The 21,207-nt window shown below is 38.7% G+C and overlaps 1 protein-coding gene across 2 annotated transcripts in view; it reads right to left on the bottom strand.

Moving 5' to 3' along the window:
• LOC123499641 (cGMP-dependent protein kinase, isozyme 1-like) overlaps positions 1 to 21,207 on the bottom strand; it is a 300,599-nt gene that overhangs the window by 6,836 nt on the left and 272,556 nt on the right. For both annotated transcript variants that reach the window (XM_045247975.1, XM_045247976.1), the window contains 4 exons: positions 19,864 to 20,002; positions 19,312 to 19,427; positions 16,677 to 16,893; positions 3,424 to 3,655 (listed from right to left, as the gene is read on the bottom strand). In XM_045247975.1, the coding sequence (XP_045103910.1) occupies positions 3,424 to 3,655; positions 16,677 to 16,893; positions 19,312 to 19,427; positions 19,864 to 20,002 (704 nt within the window). The remainder of the gene's footprint in view (positions 1 to 3,423; positions 3,656 to 16,676; positions 16,894 to 19,311; positions 19,428 to 19,863; positions 20,003 to 21,207) is intronic.

The following is a 21,207-nucleotide window of genomic DNA, read 5'->3' as shown; positions in this document are numbered from 1 at the left end:
ATGCAAAAATGAGCTGAAACTCTTTTATAGATATATTAACAAGAAAATGAAAAAAAAGCAAACAATAGATAGATTAGAAGTTGATAATGTCACATATGAGGATGCAAAATCACAGGCAGAAATAACGAATAGGTGCTTTCAAGTGGTATTCACCAAAAAAAATAACTTCGAAGGAGCAAGAACAGGTCACAAGGACAAGATGATGAGGGAGATCCATGTAGAAGTCAAAGAAATCAAGAAGATTATGAAAATGTTCGATGTGAATAAGGTTCAAGGACCAGACGGGGCATCAAATTGGATACTGAGGGAATGTAGTGAACAGCTGGTGAAGATAGTACATTAGATCACATTATATTGGAAGAAGGCCAACACTGTACCAATTTTTGAGGAAGATAATAAAGGAAAACTACTGAACTACAACCCAGTATCCCTAACAAGAAAATAGCAGAAAAAAATGTTAAAGACAGATGGATGCAACAGCTACACGAATCACATACATTGACTGAAAGATAATTTGATTTCAGAAGTGGATGATTTTGTGCCACAAACTATTTGAGTTTCTAAAATTGAGCAATATATATAATTCAGGAGGGATGGATGGGCAGACTTTGCCTATCTGGATCTAAAAAGAGCCTTTGATAAAGTACTGCATCAGAGATTGCTATGGAAAATGAAAAACATAGGTGGTTTACAGTGTAAAATACTGGATTGGATAACAGACTTCTTAAAAGATAGAGAAATGAGAACAGTGATAAAAGGTGAAGTATCAAAATGGTGTAGTGTTATAAGTGGAATTTCACAGGGAACAGTCATAGATCCAGTAATGTTCATACTGTATAAGTTATGATATAGTAGAAGAGGTGGACAGTTACATAACTTTATCTGCAGATGATGCAAAGCTACTGAAACAAACGGGAAATAATATGGATTGTGAAATGCTACAGAAAGACTTAAATAAGATAAATCAAGGGAGCAGGAAATCGGCAATGGAATTTAATGTAAAAAAAGTGCAGTCATGGAACTAGGGGATAATAAAAGAAAACAGACTAGATCTTACACAATGGAAGGAGCAGAAATTCAGAAAGCAAATAAATAAACAATAAATGATAATTTATCACTGGAAAACACGTAAACAATATGCATGTATGTAGTTGGGGAAACGTATAAGTTACTAAGAAAAATTAAATGGGTATTTACCTACATAGATGAAGAGATGATGAAAAACTAATAGAAAACATGATTTGATCTATATTAGAATATGCTGCACTTATCTGGTCACCACATAGAAAAAAAAAAAAAAAAAAGATACAAGATAAAAAGGATTCAAAGAGGTGCAACCAAACTGGCTCCAAGATTTAGAGACCTAACTTATGAGGAAAGAAACTTATGAGGAAAGAATAAAGAGATTAAAACTTCTAACATTACAACAGAAGAGAGAAAGAAGAGACTTACCTAATTGCTACATACAGGCATAAAAAGGGACAGACCAAGTAGACAAAGAAGACTTATTAGTGTGGGACTCAAGAAATACAAGGGGATACAGCATGAAATTGAAAAAGATTGCATGTACAAGAGACATTAAGAAATGGAGTTTTTCAAACAGAAGCAGAGAAATATGGAATAATTTGGACGAAATAGTGGTTCATGCAAGAAATATTCATGACTTAAAGGCTAAACTGGATGACTATAGGTATGAAGACAGGACAGTACAAGCATAGCTCTTTTCTTGTAAAACACAAGTAGGTAAATACACACACACACACACACACACACACACACACACACACACACACACACACACACACACACACACACACACACACACACACACACACACACACACACACACACACACACACACAAGACCCAGATTGGAATATGCAGGAGTAGTGTGGACCCCTCATAAAAAGAAACACATAAGGAAATTGGAGAGGCTACAAAAAATAGCTACAAGAATGGTTCCAGAATTTGAAGGGATGACATATGAGGAGAGACTAAAGGCTATGGATCTACCAACCCTGGAACAAAGAAGGGAGAGAGGAGATCTGATACAAGTTTATAAATTGATCAACGGAATGAACCAAGTGGATAATGAGAAACTGATCCTGAGAGAAGAATATGACATCCGAAGCACAAGATCGCTTAGTAAAAAGCTGAGAAAAGGAAGATGTCTGAGAGATATTAAAAAATATAGTTTCCCGCAGAGATGTATTGAGACGTGGAACAGTTTAGATGAAGAAGTAGTGTCTGCAACGAGTGTGCACACTTTTAAAGTAAGATTGGATAAGTGTAGATATGGAGACGGGGCCATACGGGCATAAAGCCCAGGCCCTGTAAAACTACAACTAGGTAAATACACACACACACACACACACACACACACACACACACACACACACACACACACACACACGGAGAGTGGAGTTCCACAGGGATCAGTGTTGGCACCAGTAATGTTCGCGGTCTACATAAATGACATGGTGGATGGGGTGTCCAGTTATGTGAGCCTATTTGCAGACGATGCAAAATTGTTAAGAAAAGTGAGATGTGACAAAGATTGCGAACTACTCCAGGAAGACTTGGACAGAATATGGAAATGGAGCTGTACATGGCAAATGGAGTTCAACACGACAAAATGCAAGAAAATAGAGTTTGGCAAGAGTGAAAGAAGAATCAGGAGTATGTACAAGATAGGAAATGAAGACATAAAACCAGTCATGAAGAAAAAGACCTTGGGGTGACAATTACCAATGACCTATCGCCAGAGAGACATATAAACAAAATAATTGGAGAAGTATTGAACTTATTGAGGAACATAAGAGTGGCGTTCGTATATCTAGATGAAGAAATGATGAAGAAAATAATTACTGCAATGATAAGACCGAGGCTTGAATATGCAACAATACAGTGGGCTCGAACTTAAAGAAACACATAAGGAAACTAGAGAAAGTACAGAGGGCTGCAACGAAAATGGTGCCTGACTTAAGAGATTTGACTTATGAAGACAGACTGAAAAGAATGCAACTTCCAACCCTGGAAAACAGAAGAGAAAGGGGAGACCTGATAGCAATATACAGAGTGATGATTGGCATGGAAAAAAATGGATAGGGAAGATCTGTGTATGTGGAATGGAAGAATGTCGAGAGGGCATGGGAAAAAACTTAAAAATGGCCACTTATAGGAGAGATGTGAAAAAATATAGCTTCCCTCATAGAAGGGTGGAAGCATGGAATAGTTTAGACGTGGAAGTGGTCAACGCAAGGAATATTCATGATTTTAAGAAAAAGCTGGACATTAATAATAGATATGGAGACGGGACAACACGAGCATAGCTCTTTTCCCGTATGTTACAATTAGGTAAATTAGGTAAATACACACACACACACACACACACACACACACACTTCTAATATATGTACTCACAAGTTTTGCATATCCTGTAGAGTCTAACAACAGATTTTCAGGCTTGAGGTCTCTGTATATGATGTTTTTGGCATGTAGGAACTCAAGTGCCTCTACCACACAGGCTGTGTAGAAGCGGGCAGTGAGGTCCTCGAACCAGCCTCTGTCCCTCAGCAATGTCCACACCTCGCCTCCCAGACATGCTTCCATCATCATATATACGTACTTGTGATCACGGAAAGTCTTGTAGAGTCTGTTGGGAGGTTTATGTGTCCATTCAGTATATCACACAAAATTATCAACTACACAAAATCAAAGTCACCTTCACCTTAACCTACACATCCAATACTGGAGTGTATAGGCTGATGGAGAAGAAAATTACAAAAACCAAGAGTGAGTACATAAATGTGATATTACTATTTGTATTATCAATCATATCCACTGTAAATATGAAAGCTGTTACAACTGTTATAAATATTAAGTAAAATATGCAATGTATACAATTTGAAAATAAGAAACCTTCTACAGACCTTATGTGAGAGTACACAGTACAAGTACACAGTAGTATGGTTATCTCTGGAATTCTCTGTTTGATTTTACATTCTGGTCTTACTACAGTCTAAACTTTGTACTTACAGGGAGAAAAGACAACTCTACCGCAGAAACAAATTAATCCTACTGGAATACTCTTCTAATTGTATTTATTTTCCTGTCCTTGGAAATTGTTGTAGCCTTTAGTTAGGCCCCTACACACACACACACACACACACACACACACACACACACACACACACACACACACACACACACACACACACACACACACACACACACACAAGCTTCACAAGCCAGAGGACAGGGTTGATTCTGGCCGGGTGGAGATATTTGGGTGTGTCTCCTCACGTGTAGTGTTCACCTAGCAGTGAGTAGGTAGGGATGTAAATTGAGGAGTTGTGACCTTGTTGTCCCGGTGTGTGGTGTGTGCCTGGTTTCAGGCCTATCCGAAGATTGGAAATAATGAGCTCTGAGCTCGTTCCGTAGGGTAACGTCTGGCTGTCTCGTCATAGACTGCAGCAGATCAAACAGTGAATTACACACACACACACACACACACACACACACACACACACACACACACACACACACACACACACACACACCTAGGTAAAACTACAACAACTAGGTAAATACACACACACACACACACACACACACACACACACACACACACACACACACACACACACACACAAAAGTAGCTCAGTGGTTAGAGTGCTGGCTTAAAGAGATGAGAGTTCGATTGGCCGGGTGGAGATATTTGGGTGTGTCTCCTCACGTAGTGTTCACCTAGCAGTGAGTAGGTAGGATGTAAATCGAGGAGTTGTGACCTTGTTGTCCCGGTGTGTGTGTGTGCCTGGTCTCAGGCCTATGAAGATCGGAAATAATGAGCTCTGAGCTCGTTGTGAGTAAGTGGCTGTCTCGTCAGAGACTGCAGCAGATCAAACAGTGAATTACACACACACACACACACACACACACACACACACACACACACACACACACACACACACACACACACACACACACACACACACACACATCTCCTTTAGGGAGATAGTGAAAAAGCAGGAAGAGGAAAATAAAGGGATTACGCAGAGGGAAATGGTAAAGGCACTAAAGGAAAATGAGTGTGTGGTGAGAGATATTGCTGAAAAGAAAAAATGTGTGATCATAATAAGATTGAGGGAACAAACTAACAGGAACTGGCAGGACAGGAGGGATAAGGAAAATGACAGGATTAAGTCTTTACTGAACAAGATCTCTGTGGAATAAGAGGACCTATATGCTGAGGTAGAAGAAAGTGTGAGATTGGGAGCTTTTGAGCAAGGCAAGAATAGACCATTAAAATTAAAATTAAAGTCTCAGGTGGCAGCTGAGGCCTTGTTGAGGAGGGCTTGGAAACTTAAGGACTCTGAGAAAACCAAAACAATTTACATAAGAAGAAATATGTCACAGGATGAACGAATGAAAATGAAAGAGCTTGTAACTGAAGTGAAAGAGAGGAATGACGAAAGAACAGAGAAGGAAAAGACCAAGTTTTTTTGGAGGATGAGAAATGGGAGGCTAAAGAAGTGGTGGATAAAACAGACAGAATAGACATTACATGGAAGAATGAGACTAGGAATGGAATACAAGTGACTTACACGAATATAGATGGATTTCTGTCTAAGAGGCTAGAATGTATGGATTACCTAAGAAATAACGAACCGGACATAATGTGTGTAGTGGAAACAAAGCTAAGGCCCGAAATAAAGCTAGACTGGTTTGTTGTAAAACACTACAAAGTATGGAGAAATTATAGAAAAAATAAAGGAGGTGGTGGTATAATGGTTCTTACTAAGGAAGATCTGATAATGAAGGAGGTGAACTATAGTAAGAGAAATGAGGAAGTGATAAGTATGCTTATAACAGATGGCAAGAGGGACATTAATATTATAACAGTATACATACCACCCAGAACCAGTGCTTGGGAATATGAACAGTACCAAATGGTGATGAGAAATACTCTAGACAGAATGAAGCAAGAACTCATCAGAAAGGATAGAGTGATGATAGTCGGAGACTTTAATTGTAAAGAAATAGTGTGAGAAGACTATGAAGTGGTGAACGGTGGTGAGTGGGTAGAGGAATTGTTAAAGGTAGCAACAAATAACTTGATGACACAGTGGGTGAGATCACCAACAAGGTGCAGGGGACAAGATGTTGCAGCAAGGTTGGATTTGGTATTTACCAGGGCATCTCTAAAAGAGGAAATTGAACATAAATGTCCCTTGGGGAGAAGCGATCATGATGTCCTAAGCTTTGAGCTGGATATGGAATTAAGCACGAATAAGATTGTGGAACGCAGGGAGGAAAAATTAAATTATATTAGGGCAAATTATAACCATATAAGGGAGTTCTTTAATGAAATTGACTGGTCCGTGGTATACCAGGAAAGGGATATGCAATTGAAATACGATAAATTTATGGATTTGTATAACTCTGCTGTGAAACAGTTTGTGCCATATTACAGAAAGAGGACTTTAAATAATAAACAGTGGTTTAATAGAAATTGTGAAGAAGCAAAAAAGAACAAAGAAAAGGCATGGAAGAAACTTAAGAAAAACAGTGATCAAGAGAAATTTACAAAACAGCAAGGAATAGATATGTTGAAGTAAGGAGAACAGCACAGAAGGAATATGAACAGAGGGTGGTGGAAAACTGTGATAGTGACCCAAAAAATGTTTTACAAATTCATAAATGGCAAACTAAATATAAGGGGAGGCAATAGTAAAGGTAAAAAAACAGGGAAGAAGTATATGAGGATGCTAGAGATATAGCTGAAATTTTGAACGACAACTTTACAAAGTGTTTACAAAGGAGGAGCATTTTATGGGAGGAAGATCTACGGAAATAAAGTAAATGCAGGACATCATGGTTACTAAGGAAGATGTAAGGAAAATTATAAGCAATCTGGATATTAATAAATCAATGGGGCCTGATGGTATATCTGGGAGGTTGCTAAAAGAATGTAAGGATCAATTGTATGAACCCCGTATTTAATATTGTGGAAACCTCCATACGAACAGGATTAGTCCCGAAAGAGTGGAAAAGAGCTGACATTGTGCCTATATATAAGAATGGTAGTAGAATGGAACCGCTAAATTATAGACCAGTATCGTTGACTAGTATATTGTGCAAAGTACGTGAAGAAGTAATTAAAGCTAAGTGGAGTGAGTATCTAGAAAGTGAAAACATTCTGAGTGAAAGACAGTTTGGTTTCAGAAAAGGAAGATCGTGCGTATCCAATTTATTATGTTTTTATTCAAGAGTGACTGACATACTACAACATAGAGAGGGATGGGTGGATGCTATCTACCTGGACTTGAGAAAGGCCTTTGATAAAGTACCACACAATAGACTGATGTGGAAACTAAAGATGATTGGAGGAGGAAAAATGATAAACTAGCAAAATGGATGGAAAATTACTTAGTGGGAAAAGAAATGAGAACAGTGGTGAGAGGAAGGAAGTGCGAGTGGAAGAAGGTAACCAGTGGAGTTACACAAGGGTCAGTGCTTGGTCCCATCATGTTTTTGATTTATGTTATGATATGCCAGTAGGAATTGACAGTTACATGAACATGTTTGCAGACGATACTAAAATTATGAGGAGAGTAAGGAATGTGGAAGATTGTAACAAGTTACAGGAAGATCTTGATAAAATATATGAGTGGAGTAAGGAGTGGCAGATAGAATTTAATATAGACAAGACCCATGTTATGAAAATGAGAAGTAGATACAGACCAAACTGGGATTACAGGCTGGGTGATGAGAAAATTTAAGAGACCAATGAGGAGAAAGACTTAGGAGTAACCGTGCAAAACACTTTGTCACCGGAGAAACACATTAACAAGATTTTTTGGAAAACATATAACATGCTTCAAAATATTGGCCTTGCGTTCCACTACCTAGATGAAAGAATGATGAAGAAGATATTATGTACCTTAATAAGACCCCAGTTAGAATATGCAGCTTGTGTCTGGTCACCGCATATGAAGAAAAATGCGAAGAAGGTAGAAAGGGTACAAAGGCTGGCAACAAGGATGGTACCAGGACTCAGGGAGTCAGACTATGAGGAAAGACTGAGGAAGCTGGGGCTGACCACATTAGAAGAGAGAAGAACAAGAGGAGACATGATAACTATGTATAAATTGGTGAACAAGATTGACATACTGGATAGAAAGTTGATAAAGGTGACCACAAGTAATCATCTCTGAGGACATGGAAAAAAGCAAATAAAAGACATCTGTCTAAATGATGTGAGAAAATACAGTTTCCCACATCGTAGCATTGATTAGTGGAATAAACTGAGGAGTGATGTCGTTGACGTGGTGTGTGTCAATCACATGAAAGAGAGATGTGACAGGAATGGACAAGGAGACAGGTCACAGAGAGCTTAGCTCGGGCCCTATAATACACAAATAGGTACACACACACACACACACACACACACACACACACACACACACACACACACACACACACACACACACACACACACACACACACACACACACACACACACACACACACACACACACATTATTACACACACGGGACACCGTCGATGGCGGATGTGGTCGCTGAGCTCCAGAGCAATCATTTCTAATTCTACAGTTACCATTGCCTAAGAGTAACCAAGGTGGGAAAGGAGCTTGTAATGTTTGTCCCATCTCCATATAGTCATGTTAACTGTTGATTAGCAAAATAATGTCCAGGGAAGGTGAATATAAACTGTAGCCTGCGTTTGAGCCATCAGCTGAAGTTTGTTACATCTGCGCAACATGGCGGCCGTGAACTCGAAGGATGAATCAGACTTCACAGGATTTCAAGGAATAATGGAGAAGAGCGTTTATGTGAAGAAAATTCTGGAGTTGGAAGATAAAATTGAAAAACTGTTTGAAAAGTATGGGGGCCTGGAAACGAGTTATGACAATGTAATGAAAGAGTGCGCCGATATGAAGAAAGAAAATGCAGCACTGAAAGAGGAAGTTAAGTTAATTAAAGTGAATTGCGACAAATGTGGAGAATCTTTAGGAAAAGTGATGGAGAAGCAGGCTGAATGGAAAAAAAGTCAGGAAGTGGAAAGAAAGGAGGTAAATTACAAAGTTGCAAGTCTGGAAAAGGAAATCAAAGAGTCTGAGGAGAAAACTTTGGGCCTTGCTGAAATTATAGATCAACAGATCATAGAAGAGAAGATTGCTGAGAAAGTGGTGAAGATTATTAAGTCAAATGAGACATTGGTGAGGGAAACTGTAGACAAAAAGAGATGTGTGGTGATATTTGGTGTGGAGGAGGATAAGACACCGAGTAAAATGGAGAGAGAAAAACATAAAAAGGTGATAAATAATATCATTAATGTGGTGCAGGAGGAGGAAAAGACCTAGTACAAGAAATAGAGGACTTCCATAGAATTGGAAAGTTCACAGGAGAAGGTATGAGGCCAATAAGAATCAAACTTAAGTCACAAAAGGATGTAGATGAATTGGTGGAGAAGTCATGGAGGCTAGCCCAGCAGGAAACAACAAGGAAGATTTGGTTGAGAAGAGATCTCGGTGAAAAGGAAAGAGAAATGTTAAATGAGTTGAGAAAGGAGGCTTTGAAAAAAATGAAGAGAGGACAGAAGAGGAGAAGAAAGAGTTTTTCTGGAGAATCTTGGATATGAGACTGAGGAAGTGGTTCATAACCCAGAAAAGTACAGCAAGAAAGGACTAAAGAAACTTACGTATGAGCGAATGTAATGTATTCCAACATAAATGGAGTGATATCGGGATTTTAGAACTCAACGATTACTTGAGGGACAAGAACCCAGATATTGTGGGTCTTACTGAAACAAAACTGAGAGAGGAGAAGACCTGATGATGGTTGGAGAAGGGAAATATAATGTTTGGAAAAGAAATAGAGTAGGTAAGATGGGAGGAGGAGTGATGTTGCTGGTTAAAAAGATATAAAGGTGGATCAAGTGAAAGAAGGTATGGGAAAGGCAGAAGTGCTAAAGATCAGAGCAGAAACTAATGAAGGAAAAAGAGGCACTACATAGTGGTGTACGTACCACCTAAGACAAATGCATGGTCAGTACAGGAATATGAAGAAATGATAAGTGATACAGGAACATGTCTGGAAGAAATGTTGGGTGGCTGTGAACGAACTATAATGATGGGAGATTTTAATTGTAAAGAGGTGTGTTGGGAGGACTGGTCAATGGAAGGATCAGAGACAACATGGGAAATACACTATTGACACTGGCAATGGAAAATGTGTTAACTCAGTGGGTCAAAGAAGATACTAGGTTTGGAGGAGAGGGAGCATCGTCAAGACTGGACTTGGTCTTTAGTACAGAGCCAATGGTCATTGAGGAGATGAGGGTGGAGTGCCCTTTAGCAAAGAGTGATCATGCAGTTTTGGAGTTCAAGGTGATAGATGAAGAGAAATCTAGAAGAAATGAAGAATATAAAGTGGGAAGATGGAATTATGCCAAGACAGATTTTGGAAACCTAAAGAAATTCTTTCAAGAGACAAATTGGATGAAATTCAAGAGTGCTAAGGAGCAAATGAAAAGTGGAAGGAATTTATAAAAATATACAAAGAAGGTGAGAAAAATTTGTACCAATAAGACAACATAGAGAAGTTGGAAAGCAGGACTGGTTTAACGATAGATGTGAAAAGGCTAGAACAAGAAAAGAGGATGCATGGAAGAGGTGGAGAAGGAAAAGACGGATTAAGCAGTGGGAAAGTTACAAAAGAGCAAGAAATGAATATGTGTTGATTAGAAGAGAAGAAAGAAAGAAACAAGAAAAGGATATAATTGATAAATGTAAAGACCAACCAAGGCTTTTTTACAGACATGTGAACAACAACATCAAAAATAGAGAAAGTATTGAAAGTTTAGAAGTAAATGGAGTATGCAGTGAGGATCCCAGGGAAATGGCAGAGGCTATGAATGGATGCTTTCGGAAGGTATTCACAAAGGAGACTGCTTTTGACAAACCACTGGTAATGGAACAGAAAGGGATTATGAAGGAGTTTCAAGTAACTGTGGAGGAGATCAAGAACATGATGGGGAGTTTAGAAGTGAGAAAAGCTGTGGGACCTGATGGGGTATCAGGATGGATTTTAAGAGAATGCAGGGAGCAATTGGCAGAAAAAGTTTGTGAAGTAATTGATGCCTCATTAAGGGAAGGCGTAGTGCCCCAAGACTGGAAAAGAGCTAACATTGTCCCAATTTATAAATCAGGTAACAAGAGAGACCCATTGAACTATAGACCAGTGTCACTTACAAGTGTGGTAGCTAAGATGTGTGAGAGGGTGGTGAAGAATAGATGGACAGACTTCTTGGAGAAAATGACATACTTTGTGAGTGTCAATTTGGTTTTAGAAAAGGGCGTTCATGCACGACAAACCTGATATGTTACTATTCGAGGGTGATAGATGTAATACAGGAAAGAGATGGTTGGGCTGATGGAATATATCTGGATTTAAAAAAGGCCTTTGATAAGGTACCACACTGGAGACTGATCTGGAAACTTGAAATGGTAGGAGGAGTGCATGGCAGTTTACTAAAATGGATGGAAGACTTTTGGTAGGAAGAGAAATGAGAACAATAATTAAGGACAGACCATCAGAATGGGGCTTGGTGGAGAGTGGAGTTCCACAGGGATCAGTGTTGGCACCAGTAATGTTCGCGGTCTACATAAATGACATGGTGGATGGGGTGTCCAGTTATGTGAGCCTATTTGCAGACGATGCAAAATTGTTAAGAAAAGTGAGATGTGACAAAGATTGCGAACTACTCCAGGAAGACTTGGACAGAATATGGAAATGGAGCTGTACATGGCAAATGGAGTTCAACACGACAAAATGCAAGAAATTAGAGTTTGGCAAGAGTGAAAGAAGAATCAGGAGTATGTACAAGATAGGAAATGAAGACATAAAACCAGTCATGAAGAAAAAGACCTTGGGGTGACAATTACCAATGACCTATCGCCAGAGAGACATATAAACAAAATAATTGGAGAAGTATTGAACTTATTGAGGAACATAAGAGTGGCGTTCGTATATTTAGATGAAGAAATGATGAAGAAAATAATTACTGCAATGATAAGACCAAGGCTTGAATATGCAACAATACAGTGGGCTCTGAACTTAAAGAAACACATAAGGAAACTAGAGAAAGTACAGAGGGCTGCAACAAAATGGTGCCTGACTTAAGAGATTTGACTTATGAAGACAGACTGAACAGAATGCAACTTCCGACCCTGGAAAACAGAAGAGAAAGGGAGACCTGATAGCAATATACAGAGTGATGATTGGCATGGAAAAATGGATAGGGAAGATCTGTGTATGTGGAATGAAAGAATGTCGAGAGGGCATGGGAAAAAACTAAAAATGGCCACTTATAGGAGAGATGTGAAAAAATATAGCTTCCCTCATAGAAGAGTGGAAGCATGGAATAGTTTAGACGTGGAAGTGGTCAACGCAAGGAATATTCATGATTTTAAGAAAAAGCTGGACATTAGTAGATATGGAGATGGGACAGTACGAGCATAGCTCTTTTCCCGTATGTTACAATTAGGTAAATACGATTAGGTAAATACACACACGGTCCGGTAGCTCAGTGGTTAGAGCGCTGGCTTCACAAGCCAGAGGGCTGGGGTTCGATTCCCCGGCCGGGTGGAGATATTTGGGTGTGTCTCCTTTCACGTGTAGCCCCTGTTCACCTAGCAGTGAGTAGGTACGGGATGTAAATCGAGGAGTTGTGACCTTGTTGTCCCGGTGTGTGGTGTGTGCCTGGTCTCAGACCTATCCCAAGATCGGAAACAATGAGCTCTGAGCTCGTTCCATAGGGTAACGTCTGGCTGTCTCGTCAGAGACTGCAGCAGATCAAACAGTGAATTACACACACACACACACACACACACACACACACACACACACACACACACACACACACACACACACACACGGGAAGAAACTGAAGAAGGTGCAGTGTATAAGAGACATTAAGAAGTACAGTTCCCCTCATAGAGCTGTGGACACCTGGAATGGATTAGATATAGACATTGTAAATGCAGTCAGTGTTCACAGTTTCAAAGCTAAGCTGGACGAAACAAGGTATAAAGACGGGTCAATATGAGCTTGCTCCCCTCCTGTAAACAACAACTAGGTAAATACAACTAGGTAAATACACACACACACACACATACATAAATCTGTTTGCGGATGATATGAAACTGTGTAGAGTTATAAAGCAAAAAGAGGATTGTGAAATACTGCAGGAAGACCTAAATAAGATCTGGGAATGGAGTAAAAAGTGGGAAATGGAATTCAATGTGGACAAAAAATGGGCTGCCATGGTACAGTGGAACCATGCGCGCTTTGGGGTCCGAGGGGTCTCCAAGCACACGGGTTCGAATCCTGTCCAAGGTCCAAGTGTAGGTTGGGCTTCCTCACTCAGGGCAACGGTTTCCTAGCGGGTGGGCTTTGAGATAGGAGGTACCCTAAACAGTATCACCTTTAGCCCATAAATTCCTGTGGAAAGCCCACATGGTATAGATAAAAAAAAAAAAAAAAAAAAAAAAAAAAAAAAAAATAAATAAATAAATAAATAAATAAAAATAAAGGCCATGTCCTGGAAATGGGAAAGAGTGAAAGACGACTTGTGGGAATCTATAAGATGGGAGATGGAGTAGAACTGGAGAAAGTAAAAAAGGAAAAGGACTTAGGAATGACGATGGAAGAAAACAATCAACCGGTAAGCCATATTGATAGAATTTTCAGAGAGACATATAATTTGCTAAGGAATATTGGAGTAGCATTTCACTACATGGATAAAGAAATGATGAAGAAATTGATAAGTACTATAATAAGACCCAGATTGGAATATGCAGGAGTAGTGTGGACCCCTCATTAAAAGAAACACATAAGGAAGTTGGAGAGACTAAAAAAAATGGCTACAAGAATGGTTCCAGAATTTGAAGGGATGACATATGAGGAGAGACTAAAGGCTATGGATCTACCAACCCTGGAACAGAGAAGGGAGAGAGGGGATCTGATACATGTTTATAAATTGATCAATGGAATGGACCAAGTGGATAATGAGAAACTGATCCTGAGAGAAGAATATGACATTCAAAGCACAAGATCGCATAGTAAAAAGCTGAGAAAGGGAAGATGTCTGAGAGATGTTAAAAATTATAGTTTCCCACAAAGATGTGTTGTGACGTGGAACATTTTGAGTGAAGAAGTGGTGTCAGCTACGAGTGTGCATAGTTTTAAAGAAAAATTGGATAATTGTAGATATGGAGACGGGGCCACACGAGTGTAAAGCCCCATGCCCTGTAAAACTACAACTAGGAAAATACAACTAGGTAAATACACAGTGGGTGAAGGACAGCCCATGGTACAGAGCAAATGAAGAACCATCATGATTGAACTTAATATTTACAAAAGAACCAGAGATACTCAATAACTTGGAATATAAGAGTCCATTCGGTAGAGGTGACCATGTATTTCCTTGATTTCAGGCTGAAAGAAGGACTGGAAGAAATTAGGAATATGGACTATAAAAATAAAAGGTACAATTACAGCAGAAGTACTTTGAACACGCAGACTGGACTGAATTTCATATTTCAGAGAAAACTGAAGTGGAATGTTTTAATGGAGAAGTATAATGAAGGAATAATGAAACATGTGCCAATCAAGAAAAGCCTAGACACAAGGAATGGTTTAACAGAAGATGTGAGTTAGCAAGGATGGAAAGAGAAAAAGCCTAGAAGAGATGGAGAAGAAATAGAAGACCAAATCATTGGTTAGACTATGCCTGGAAAAGATACAAGTACTTCAAGATTCAGAAGATGGAACAGAAAAACTATGAGAAGGATATAGTGAATAAATGTAAGGACCAGCCAAAATAGTTTTACAGATATGTAAATGGCAAGCTGAAAAACAAGGGAGAAATAAACAAACTAAAATACAATAATAAAATGTACAAAGACCCAGAAGATATGGTGGGAGCGATGAACAAATGCTTCCAGTTAGTCTCCACAAGAGATAATGACTTCCAAAGTCAAACCCTAGTGGAATTAACTGATGGTTTTTGTGAAATACAAGTGTCAGTAGAAGAAGTAAAGAAAATAATGACAGAACAAGATGAAAGGAAAGCCTCAGGTTCCGATGGAGTGTCAAACTGGATTGTAAAGAAATGCAGTCACCACTTAGCAAAGTCCACAACATCATTATGAATTCCTTAACAGATGGTAAAGTACCAACAGACTGGAAAAGAGCAGATATTGTGCCCATATTCAAAGGGGGAAATAAGAAGGATCCATTAAACTACATAGCTACCAATGTTACTGACCAGTGTAATAGCAAAAATATGTGAAAGGATAATAAAGAAGAAATGGAGGGAGTATCTGGAGGAGAAAGGTATGTTGACAGATGGACAGTATGGATTCCGAAGAGGAAGATCATGTGTCACAAATTTAATAAGCTTCTATTCAAGAGTGGTTGACATAGTGCAAGAAAGGGATGGCTGGGTGGACTGCATATACCTAGATCTAAAGAAGGCATTTGACAAGATCCCACACAAAAGGTTACTGTGGAAACTTGAACAAAATGGAGGACTTAAGGGAGGACTTCTGAAATGGATGGCTGACTTTCTAAAAAGACAGAGAAATGAGAACAATTATAAGATATAAAAAATTGGCCTGGAAAAAGTCTTAAGTGGAGTTTCGCAAGGTCGGTATTAACACCAATAATGTTTGTGGTATAAATGAACGATATAATAGAAAATATAGACAGTTACATCAGTCTGTTTGCAGATGATGCTAAATTAAAGAGCAGGGTGAATAGAAAAAAAAGATTGAGGCACTACAACAAGAGTTGGATAAAATAGTGGAATGGACATTAACATGGGAAATGGAATTTAATACAAAAAAAGTGCAGTGTATTAGAATTTGGAATGAGCAAAAGAAGGCCGAAGGGAGTTTACTCAATGGGGAATGAAGAAATTAAGAAGAGGTCTGAAGAAAAAGACCTATGAGTAACCATTGTGGATAACTTGTCACCAGAAAAGCACATAAACAGAGTTACAGAAAATGCCTATGAACTTTTGAGAAACATAAAGGTGGCATTCACTTACATAGATGAAGATATGATAAAAAACTATTAACGACTCTAATATGCCCAAAATTAGAACATGCAGCTACAGCATGGTCACTGAACAAAAAGATACAATTAAAGAAACTAGAGAGAATACAGAGGGCAGCAACAAAGCTTCCCCCAGATTTAAATAAACTGTAATATGAAGAAAGGCTAGAAATACTAAGTCTTACAAGCTTAGAACAGAGAAGAAAAAGAGGAGATCTAATAGCAGAGTACAGAGCAATTAATGGACTGGAAAAATTAGATAGAGAAGATTTACTAATCTGGGACAACAGTGATACAAGAGGACATTGAAAGAAATTACGAAAGGACAACTGCAGGAGAGATATCAAGAAGTTCAGCTTTCCACAAAGATGTTTAGAATTGTGGAGCGGTTTAGATAAGAGAACAATCAATAAGTTCAAAGAAATGTTTGATTTTCATAGATATGGAGACAGGGCAGCACGAGCATAGCTCTTTTTCTGTATGTTACAACTAGGTAAATACAACTAGATAAATATATACACACACACCTGGCGATGAAAGGGTTGTGGACAGACATCATGATTCTCTTCTCAGAGTAGATGTGTTCCTGCTGTTGTGTCTCCACGATGTGTTGCTTCTTGAGGCACTTCAGGGCGAAGGTCATATTCTTTTCATGGGTGTACTGCACTAACTCCACGCGGCCGAAACCGCCCACACCCAGAGTGGCAATCACATCCAGATCATCCAGCCGTATGTAGGCATATTCTGTGCCAGAGAAAGATTGGCTTGGATGAGGTGAGGACTTTGATGGAAGCTTCAGATACGAGATTTCAGTTTCTTACCGCAGAGTGAAATGAGGCTGAAGAAAGCACTAATATGTAGTAGAAAATATAAAACAACAATACATAATAATAATAATAATAATAATAATAATAATAATAATAATAATAATAATAATACATGGTTTATCAGATTTGCAGTATATACATAGTGAAATATACGGGAATAGGGGGGCGGCTTAAGAATAGTAAACTAGCTTTAAACTATGGTTTATCGCTGGCAGCACGGTGGGGCTCGTGCTGTAGTAGACTGGTAGTATCGGTTTGTGCGTGGTGCACTGAAGGGCATAATTATCTAGTTGTGGGGTCTTGTGGCACGGATCAGGCTAGGTGCGTCAGGGGAAAGTAGGTGGCGTAAAGTGAGGGACGCAAAGTACATGATAACATGCTTCTAAAGCCACCCTATATATTCTAACCTCTATTAGGTAGAGTAGAGGAGGCGCGGTCGGTGATACCTTCAGCAAACAATGAGCTACGAAACCTCCAGACTGGAATACGACCACGAAAGTTTCACCAGTAGTGTAAAATTGTATCTGCTATGATGGCGGATATCACGCTGCCCTCTATCGTTACAGTTTCTCAGCATGGAGTACTGTAAGTGAAGGAAGGTTACGCCGGCTCAGTGCGCATACTGGCGGGTTTATGCGATAGATTATGTCGGGTTATCGCGATAGGTGTCTATTTTTATCCACAAGCTATCAAAATCATTGTCATTAAGTAGTTAGTAATTCTTCTTTCCTGTCAAGGAGTAGAAGTAATGGAAAAATAAAAGATTGCAAACTAGCTTATTATTTTTTCCCTGGAGAAGGGGGGGCGGATCATGTCACCAGGCAGGCACGCATGTGCAAATCGACTCCCTTCCTGGTCACCACAATGGAAGTACACACAGACGTTTCCCCGTCTGTGTGTTGTACAGCCACACCAAGGGGAAAAAAATCTCTACATCCAATGATATTCATTAAATAAATGGAGCTTGGGATAATAACTAAAATAAAATGGTGTCTCATCTTATGTTTCTTTTCACCGCTCAGCACTACGTTAGATTGGGTATCTCGAGAGGATATAACAGTAAATATTATGTAAATTGCCAGTTTCATTTTCACTTTTATAACCAGAACATTTACTGCCTTTATTTATAACGTAATCATCTGCAGAGATCTTCGTATCTCTTGTGTCCCCCATCCCACTTTATATATATATATATATATATATATATATATATATATATATATATATATATATATATATATATATATATACAGAAACCTGTTATTCCGTTTTTCTTGAAGTAATGAAAGATATGGCAACGTGACACGGATTATCGGCCTCATCCTATGGGCTAATACAATTTAGTTTTACTATAGACTAGTAATGTTCTACCCTCGTTGACGCGCTACCCTCCAAGGGCATTTTATGGAGGGCTTACGAGTTACCCATATAATTCCTTATTTGTTGAAACTGGACATGTTTAACCTCAACCATTTGACAGCCAGACATAATAATGATGAATTTATTGACAAGTTATGTTATTTTTGTATGAAAATAGGTGGCGCAGTGACTAACGCTGGCATTCATGTGTACTATGGAAATCGTTAGCGGACCACAATTTACCTCACTTTGGTGCAAAGCACACTGCCTAGTTCTCTCTGGTGCTCATACAACAGTGGAAAGGTACTAATGGAAAAATTTGAACTCTGCCTCGTCATTTCCACTCTTTGTTTATATGTTATGGGACTTAACAAGGGACATAAAGCACACACCCGCCTTACGCGCAGACCCTCCAGTACTCTAGTACGGTACAGTACATATCCAAGCAATGGTGTGCCTGATGTGCATTACTCAGGTGCAGTTTATCCTTTGAAGTTACCTCGAGAATCTGTCAGAAGTGAAATGTATTTGATCATTTCTAGTTTTTGGAAGAACAAACTATAGTTACTATACCTGCGTTTTCGCGGTCAACTTGTATCAAGACGTGAAATGACATCATAAAGCTATCTTTCATAAGTTTCACTTAACCAAATCACTCACGTTCAAGGCCAGGCGTGAACAGTCTAGGCCGATGACTGACTGAATTCTTGCAGCTTCTTATAAATTCTTACTAGGCCATTATTACCAATAATGCATATCAACTTGATAAAAATAACATAAATAAGCCTAGAAATCATATAAACAGTTCAATGAATGTTTAGCCAGCACCTTTTACATAAAATAAGAAAAATAATAAAATCAAGCACAAATTCTTTTTCCTCTTCCTAAAATTGATAAGAAGACAAGAGAAACATATAAATATCTATAGCACATAAAAGTCCATCAAAAAGGTAGTCTCCAGCAAACCTCAACACACCTGCCACGGCATCCACGTTGTGCGGCCCTGTGGTGGGCCTGGACACACCGCGACTCTCGTCGCCGTAGTCCTTCTCTCGTAGCTCCGAGAGGTCGCCGATTAGCTGGATGAAGGATCTGCATAGGATAATACTATGAGAGAGAGAGAGAGAGAGAGAGAGAGAGAGAGAGAGAGAGAGAGAGAGAGAGAGAGAGAGAGAGAGAGAAACAGCAGCAGCGAGAAACTACTATGATATACTACATTTAAAAAGTAACTCATCGTGTGTGTGTGTGTGTGTGTGTGTGTGTGTGTGTGTGTGTGTGTGTGTGTGTGTGTGTGTGTGTGTGTGTGTGTGTTCGTTCTTATAGTCTCCGGAAATTGAGTCACTTGAACTACTATTACTACTACTACTACTACTACTACTACTACTACTACTACTACTACTACTACTACTACTACTATGGTCGGTGGCAACTACCTTAACACAAGCCAACCTTAAGATCACTTATTCCACTCCCCATGACACTATTACTACCACCACCACGACCACCATCATCGTTATGCAGTACTTACTCCCGGTCCAAGGTGAGGCATTCCACTCCTGGAGCCATGGCGATCACGTTGGCAGTACGACATTCCTCCCTCATCAAAGCTTGCTCGCCGAAGTAGTTTCCTTTCTGCAGGGTTCGTATTTCCTCCTCCTCGCTCTTCCCTGGCGACAAAGGCAAGTTTAAAGGAACTATAACTATGAGAAAATGCTATAGCTTGTAGTAGACATAGTTTAGTAGTTTATTTAGAAAACAGGTTTACGTTTTTTGGGGATGATGGTAGAGAGGAAAGAGGTGGGAAATAAAGAGAATTGAGGGAGAGGGGTAAAGGAAGGTGAAGAAAGAAGACAATAGAAGAAAGGAGATGGAAATGGAAAAAAAAAAACCCACATGCAGCCGACGTTATAGCAAGCGTGAATCTGTAATAATGTAGCTACATAGATATACGTAAAATGGGTAGGTAAATAATAAATAATCTCGGTTCATTCTAATCTATAACGAAGGAAGAGCAATATCGAAACATCAATTACGTAATATAAAATACGTGAGCGAGCGCTGGTGAATCATGGGCATTTATACAAAACATAACCGTTGATGCTGAAAAAGTGCGAAATAAAAGAAAATGAGAATAGACTGGATGCCGCAGGAGTATACCATTTCTTACATGTGATGCATAAATATTCCCAGCACAGCGTATCCTGAGTAAGGGTATACGGAATGGAGACTGGGAGGGCTACAGGGAGAGGAGGGGTACTGCCACATCCATTTCTTTGCCTATTAGTTGTACATTTAGCATATCTATGTGTATCTTTCCTTGAATCTCAGGCAAAGTTAAATCCAGCTGATTGTTTTTTTTTTTTTTTTTAACGATTTTCCCCATGAATCGCAATTAACTCAAATCCTTATGTTGATTTGTTTTTGCAATGAAAATATACCGAAAAAAACACTTTGGGAAGAGTAAAAAAAAAAAAAAAAAGAAGACAACTGATGAGATGTCAAAGGCAATTGTAAAAAAATATCTATATCTATCTATCTATCTATACATACATATATATATATATATATATATATATATATATATATATATATATATATATATATATATATATATATATAAAATTCAAAGCAAAATAACTAATATATATATATATATATATATATATATATATATATATATATATATATATATATATATATATATATATATATATAATACATGTAAGAGGGAGAGAAGGGAGAAAGAGGAATGGAGAAAGTGAAGAGTGAGGAACGAAATGTGGGTTTTAAAAAGAAAGAGAAGGAAAGGGTGGGAAAAGGTGAAGGAAATATATATATATATATATATATATATATATATATATATATATAT

Source organism: Portunus trituberculatus, chromosome 50 (assembly GCF_017591435.1).
Source record: "Portunus trituberculatus isolate SZX2019 chromosome 50, ASM1759143v1, whole genome shotgun sequence".
Lineage (NCBI taxonomy): Eukaryota > Metazoa > Arthropoda > Malacostraca > Decapoda > Portunidae > Portunus > Portunus trituberculatus.
Note: the sequence above shows the minus strand (reverse complement) of the source record. Positions and strands in the feature narration are given on the sequence as shown.